At 37.4% G+C, this 7,819-nt stretch overlaps 1 protein-coding gene across 6 annotated transcripts in view; it reads left to right on the top strand.

The window, feature by feature from the left end:
• PTPRM (protein tyrosine phosphatase receptor type M) overlaps positions 1–7,819 on the top strand; it is a 707,951-nt gene that overhangs the window by 382,421 nt on the left and 317,711 nt on the right. For all 6 annotated transcript variants that reach the window (XM_045290818.1, XM_045290817.1, XM_045290815.1 and 3 more), the window contains one exon: positions 3,699–3,831. In XM_045290818.1, the coding sequence (XP_045146753.1) occupies positions 3,699–3,831 (133 nt within the window). The remainder of the gene's footprint in view (positions 1–3,698; positions 3,832–7,819) is intronic.

Below are 7,819 nucleotides of genomic sequence, written 5' to 3'. Positions count from 1 at the left end.
TTTACACAATTGATGTGTGTATGGATTGCGATAACACTTGTATGAGCCCCTAATAAAATGTTTAAAAAAATAAAATAAATAAAATAAAAGAGACCTCACACTTCCTGTCTGCTCCTGCTGTGCTGCAGCCAACAGTGAGCTGCGCAGCGGCGCCTGCCGCTACGTTCCAGTGTCCAGGGTTACGGTAGCTTGGGGGGGGCCTTATTTTGGGGGATGTCTTGTTTTCAGGGAGATGCCTTTTATTTCAGCGAGAGGCAAAACTTTAAGTAGGTCTTATTTTCGGGGGATGTCTTACTTTCGGGGAAACAGCGTATTTCATCCCAAATTAGTGTTTAGTTCAAACTGTAAATCAACTGAGTCAATCCTGTCCCTCAAATCAAGAAATTGACAGTTCCTTCTCAAGCAGGTGTGTCCCAAGCTGTGCCATGCAGCCACTACCCCCTGACAAACAGTTGCTGCCCCATTTTACATGATTGCTACCATAAACACTTTCTACCTGTGTCCTGCAAACATGGACCATTTCATTTTCTTGAGTTGCAATGTGAAATCATTTTCAAGGACGAGCTGGAGAGCAGTAATACTGAGCTCTGCATAGCAATGCTATTACTGTTTGCTAAAGGTATTAGGAAGCTTCTAGTGAGATCCACTTGCCTGGACCAAGGGGATGCAGCTTCATTCTCCAGCTCTCTTCTAGCCTGGGTCAAACACAGAGTCACAAAGACACATTCTTTGGCTAGCAGAAGTAAATGCGTGACCATCAACAGAATGTGCTGTTCTATTGTTTTTTTAAAATTCATAATTAATATGTGTTCATTTTTGTATTTAAATTTTGAAAGTGAAATAAATGTTTTCCTAAGTGGTTTCTTTCCCAAATGTGTCCCTGTTGTTCAGCGACAGGGCGTTGGTTTCCACAAGTACCCCATGGTCAACAGAACAAAATATCTCCCAGCCCTGCACCACGCTCACAAGCATTGTCCAGGTCGGACACTGTGATTGCAGCCACTGTCAGTCCATCTCATCGAGGGTCTTCCTCTTTCTCACTGGCCTTCCGCTTTGACTAAATGTGATGTCTTCCTCCAGGATTGTTCCCTCGGAAAATATGTCCCAATTACACGAGATGAAGTGCCATCCTTATTTCTAAAGAGCATTCTGGCTGTACTTTCTCCAAGAGAGACCTGTTTATCCTCTGGTATTACCCATGGTATTAACATTTTTAGGTACCCACAAAATTCAAATGCATCATCTTTTATCAGTCTTCCTAATGTATGGTTGAGCTTCGGCATCCAAATGTGATAACGGAATATATACCATAGCTTGAGTCAGGGACACCTTACTCTTCCATGTGACATTCTTGCTTTTCAGTACTTTGAAGATACCTCTTGGACACAGATTAGCCCGGAGCAATATGTCATTTGGTTTCCTGCTTGCTTCTTCTGTGAACATTTGTTGTAGACCCAAGGAAAATGAAATTTCAACCTTTTCTTCATTTATCATGAGTATTAACCCTCTCTAAACAATGAAATAAATGAAAGAAATGGCTCCAAGAATGTCACTCTAGAGAGCAGTAAAACTAATTAGATTTTATGTTCTAAAGTTACATTTCTCTAATAGATAAAAAGCAAAAAATACTTTAAAACATTTTTTTAATGTGTTGGAGTCCCTGTGTGGTGTAATCTTCTAACCTGAAAATTGAACACTCAAGGCACCCAGAGGTACCTCAGAAGAAGGCACAGCAATCTACTTCTTAAAAATCAGCCACTGAAAACTTTGTACAGCAACGTTCTACTCAGACACACCCGGGGTGACCTTGAATCAGTAACTGGGTTGGGTTTTAACTAACTATCTGCCTGGTTGCTTCTCTCTCTCTCATTCATTCACCTTTTTAGTCTTCATATCTTTATTACATTTACACATATTTTATAATTAAATTTTTCATAACAATAAATGTAATGTAGTAACATCCTCCAAATCTACAAATCTATTGGCTGTATGCTCCTATAGAGAGGAGTATATCAGAGGCTGTTAAATTTTTTTAAAAAATAATGAACATGAATATTTTCAAGACTTAAGTGAAGATTTAACAATTTTGGAGAGGATTTATTCAAACAAGCATCAGGACATCCTCTTAAAATCATCTCAAATTAAAAGGACTATCAGTACTTATCCAGATGGGTTTTTTTAAGTGTCAACTTTTGACATCACATCTGGTTTTATTATGATTGTCACTTTGACTGGGAAACCATTTTTACTGGAGCCTCAGATGGTCATTGACTCTTGGGACCAGCCCTGTGGTCAGGAGATGCAGTCACTTTATAAAACCTTATGTTTACAATATGAATACCTCCTTGTTTGCATGTTCCTAATGGAAACAGAGAAATAGATGAAAAGTTATAATGTCACACTCGCTGTTTCTGGTGACACAGACACAAAAATAGTTAGTTTCAAGAATCAGATGGGAAATGCAACAAATGAAAGAACTGGTTAAATTAAATTGACATTTAATGTTTTAACATTTTATTGGCATGTAGTTTGTGTATCATTCAATTCACTGGTTCAAATATGTGCAGTCATCATCACAGTCATTTTTAGAACATTTTCTTCATTCTTATACCCATTATTATTATTAGCTCCCCCATTTCCCTCCAACCTCTGCTTTCATACCATAAGGAATTATAACCTAGTTACCAATTTTCAATACATGTATGCCAACAAAAACAAAATTCTATGGTGAGGGATTTGGAAATGAAAGTCTTGTTTTCAGTGGGATCTACTTAGTAAGGGCAATATGATAAGCTCAAATGCTGAGCACTGTCACATTAATTTTAAAAGTAAAGGGCCTTTAAAAAAATGCATTCTGTTGAGTGAATGGGATGTTGCATTCCCAACATTTCTCGTCCTGCACTCCTTTAACAGAGGAAATGGAGCGTTCACCAGACATGGACGTGATTTTCCATCACATTCGACTGTAAAAGTATAGATGGTGTTTCGGAAAGAGGGAGGGGAGGGCTAAGATCAACTGCACTCTAGGCCCTGTTTATCTCATTTAAGCAAATACGAATTGTGGGTGCCAGTGGTGACTTCCTACTTTATGAGTAATTGCTTAGAAGTCATTTGCCTACCAGCTGTGACCTAGATTTCAATTTCCAAATGTGAGGATGAGGATGGGGTATGGTTGGAGGAACTCTATAATGTTAAAAAATGTTTGTTTTTTAATCGCTGGTAAAATTAATGGCAAATGCACTTGTCTCACTTTTTCAGGTGCCTGGACTAATATGTTAAGGATATCTTGCTTAAAATATGAAAAAATATTGGGATAAAATGTTCCAGCAAATCAAATTTGGACAAAAGCTCAGGATAGTTATTGTGTATAAGCTTTTTGGTTCTTTTAACAACGGAAAGAGCAGAGAGCCAATAGAAATAATAAAACATCAATACTGTGCTTGAGAATAATCTCTTCTCAAAGACAGTTGTGAATGTGTTATCCAGCTTATGTCATGACTTAGTACAATATTGAAGAACAATTATCCTATTTCCAAGTGCCCATGAAGGCTGTTTCTAAAAAGCAAAGCTTATCTGTCTGCTGACTCTGATAAGCCTGGTTAATCTATTAAATTGAGCATCAAAGTTAAAAACACAAAGTAAGATCTTTTTTCTGCCTTGCTCACTCTCTTTCCCTTTTGCATGTCTTTCTTCTGTAGGAGCTGCCACTCCAAAGCCAGCCCCAGAGCCTGAGAAACAAACAGACCACACAGTGAAGATTGCCGGAGTCATTGCTGGCATCTTGCTCTTTGTTATTATATTTCTTGGAGTTGTGTTGGTAATGAAGAAAAGGTGAGTCTTGCTCTTACCAAAGATCATATTGCACCTTAGTGTTTACCAAGTTGCCAGACGTGTATGAAAAGTCAGTTAATGAACTGACTTTTGTGGCCATAACATATCTGTGACTGTAATTCATGTTTTTTACCTTATAGCAGCATTCAAGGTTAGAGGCCCAAGTTTACAGTAAATGGCTTTGGTTTTTATGAATTTGCAAACCATAACATCTTATGTAGCATAAGCTAAGCAGAGGTAGAGCTTGTTCCTTTTGCCTATAGTTCTAAAGGAATTGTAGCTCTGGTAGTGTAGTGCTTATGGATTGTGATACTGGCTGCAGTTCAGAACCACCAGCCACTCCATGGGAACAAGAAGGGGCTTCAGAGTTATAGTCTCAGAACCTCAGAGGGGCAGTTCTACCCTCTCCTATAGGGTTGTTATGAGTAGGCTTCCACCTTGATGGCGGTGAGTTGAGTTTTATGAGTCATGGCGTCAGAGTAAGGTAGAAGATTCAGGCGGAGAGGTTGACAAAGTGAGGCCTTGAACTGCTGGTATAAGGACACTGGCCTTGGTACTGAACTCCACTGATGGCCCTAGCAGGTAGTAAAATGATGTCGCTGTTTTTTAACAGAAATCAGAAAAATCTCTCTTAAAATATCACTGACCACAAAAAAGAGGAGCTTGAGCTTATTAGGGATCCAAATGGATGGAAAAAAGAGGGAAACTTTAGAAAATTTAAAAATCAAAACCAAATTCACTGCCATCAAGTTGATTCCAACTCATAACCACCTTATAGACTAGAGGGTTTCTGAGGCCATTAGGAATGTTTAGGGGGTATGTTGTAGTAGCCATTAGGAAGTGGGAGCTGGGAGGAAAGGAACGATATAGAAAGAACCATGTTTCTAGTGTTGACAGCTTAGTGAATCTATTACTATTCAAGAAACAGTGGAACACAGAAAGTAGACCACATTTGGGGTGTGAAGATGGAGAAATCAGCTTTGTACGTGTTAAGTTCATTATTCCTATAAAATATGTAATTAGAGATGTACACTAGGCAGCTGGATATGTGAGACAGACCAAGAATAACAATTTCTGTAGTCAGCAAGTCATCAGCATGCATAGAGTTAAAGCCACTCAAAGTTATTGTGGAAGGAAAAGATGAAGTTGAAATCGTGGGTAACAGTAATATATACGTCTTTTCCTGCCTTTCCTCCACTTTTATGTTTACTGGTGGAGCTGGGCCCCAGGACAAACTGGAGCTCCACCCCGCTGTACATTTGACTATTGCCCCAGGGCCTCATGGTTTCCTCTTATCTGTCCCACTTGTCTGACTCTTATTTTTTCTTTCCCATCCCCTCCCTGGACCTCCTTTTTCTTTACCTGGTCTTCGCCGTCATCACCTTTAGCTGCTGATCTCTTTATAGAGTTCTGTTTCTATATCATTTTTCTTTATTTTTCTTATTCTTTTTCCCTCACTCCTCCACATTTATATTCTTTATCTGACCCATTCTCTGCCCCCTCCCTTGAGGTACTTTCTCTTTAAAGGAGTTTGCACACTTTTTCTTGTGTGTGTGTGTGTTGGGGGGTGTTTACCATAATGCAATATAAACTCTAAGCCACAGTAAGTCATGCTATCCATGAATATTCAAAGAACTACTCAAAGAGATTTGTTTTAAATTGTAGGAATATGTTGGATTTTTGTGTCATCTGACAAATGGTCTTTTAGGAATAGCCTGAAACTACTATTCTAATTGCCTTTGTGACCTTAGACATATCTGAACTAATCTTCCAAGTTCTACTTCTGCTGTATTAATTCATTATTCTCCCCCAACCTCTCAGGTAATCACTGAGGTGATTTTATAAATTATGTATTTGAAGACATTGCCTATAGTAACATATGGCCTTGCTACAACTTTAGTCCAAATACCAATAAATCTTATCATGTTTGTATGATCATTTATTAAATAATAATTTTAGAATAGTTGTTTTACATCATATGCCACTTTTGTATTTGCTTTATTTGAGATATAAAATATGCTTTCTACAAAACAAATATACTATGCCTATAAAAATAAAATGTGATATAAAATTTAGACTTAACCATATGGCACAAACTGTCAGGTTTAAAACAAATTCTTAATACATCACATTTTTACAGATTTCCCCAAAAAATTTAAGGCTGGAATTTAAATTGCTTAATTAAAACATGATACTATTAATCATGGATAAGTTGCTTGAATGTTATTGCAACAAATAACCTTGGTTAGAATAGCCTTGAATTTAGACTTAGAATTCCCAGATCTGTAGTCTAACTAACATTGTGATGCTGAACTTCTCTGGGCCCTAATTTCTTCATTGTAAATAGAGAAAATTGAACTAGGCAATCTCTGAAGTCCCTCTTAAGAGCCCAGATGGCAGGTTTTCTTTATTTGGCAGCCTATGGTTACACTGCTAATTTAAACTTTTATTTAAAAATAACATTTGCTTTTCTAGAAATGCTAGGGGGTTGATTATCTCAATTTAAAAGTGAAGAAATTGGGCCCCAAAGAAGTACAGAATCACAATGTTAGTTAATATGCAAATCTAGAAATTCTAAATCTAAGTTCAAGCCTATTTTAAAAACTGTTACTTTTTAGAATAACACTTAAGCCATTTATCCATGATTAATAATATCATCTTTTAACTATGCTGTTTGAATATACTACATTTATTCATCCCATTGGCTAAATTAATGACACTATCAATAGAATTTCTTTCTGCTCCAGGGAGATAATAGATAATATTCTGTAACATGAAATGATAGTGATGTCTCTAAAGTGAACCAGAGACATATGAATGTATTTTAGACTCACACTTACTCTAAGAACAGTTAGTTCTTATGACATGGACCTGACTGATGCTCACCCTCAAAAAGAGACCACTAAAGATATCCGTGCTACAGCAGATTAAGCCATTATCAGAAAAAATAGCACCTGGGATCTTCAAGATTGTCTTCAAACAAGCAGTCATCCAAGTAAGGCATCGAACAACATGTGTGTTCCAAGGATTGTAAATAAGAAAATGCAAATGTGAAAGGGGGAATGGAATCAGAGCTTAAATTAGGAAGACCTGCTTTGCAGAACACTATGGATAACAGTGGAAGCCCAATCTCCACCGATGGATTAAGCCTCAGTGAAATCCTTCTTAACAAAGTCCAAGGAGAAGAGCCTTGCTACCAGACAGAGACATTGTAAAGTTGATAATGGCAGGTGCAGCTAGGCATCTTATCATCGTTGTCTTATCATTAGATCTCTCTTTTGACGCATTTTTAAAGTTGTTTCACTTCCCAAAAAAAAAAAACAGGGAGAAAGACACGTGGATCGAGCCTCGGTTGAATTTCCTCAGCCAATATACCAGGAATATAAGGACCGTAGGTAGGATGTGGAGTGCCTTAGAAAGTGAATCATTTAAGAGGAAGTTAGGTTAAAATTTAACACCTTATCATAGGATTTCCCATTTGAATCATTTAAAAATTTTCCAGTTTTTTTTTTTAGGTTATACAGTTATTCACTTGTTTGTTTATTTATTACCTTCTTTTTTTTAATCATTTTATTAGGGGCTCATACAACTCTTATCACAATCCATACATACATCAATTGTGTAAAGACCATTTGTACATTCATTGCCCTCATCATTCTCAAAACATTTGCTCTCCTCTTAAGCCCATGGCATCAGATCCTCATCGCCCTCCCTCCTCACTCGCCCCTCCCTCCTGTACCCTAGATAATTTATAAATTATTGTTTTGTCATATCTTTTTTTTAAATCATTTTATTAGGGGCTCATACAACTCTTATCACAATCCATACATACATCAATTCTGTAAAACGTATTTGTACATTCATTGCCCTCATCATTCTCAAAACATTTCCTCTCCACTTAAGTCCCCGGCATTAGGTCCTCATTTTTCCCCTCCCTCCCCACTCCCCTCTCCCTCATGAGCCCTTGATAATTTAAAAATTGTTATTT

This window comes from Echinops telfairi, unplaced genomic scaffold (genome assembly GCF_000313985.2).
Source record: "Echinops telfairi isolate 266 unplaced genomic scaffold, ASM31398v2 ScPeMD7_57;HRSCAF=196, whole genome shotgun sequence".
NCBI lineage: Eukaryota > Metazoa > Chordata > Mammalia > Afrosoricida > Tenrecidae > Echinops > Echinops telfairi.
Note: the sequence above shows the minus strand (reverse complement) of the source record. Positions and strands in the feature narration are given on the sequence as shown.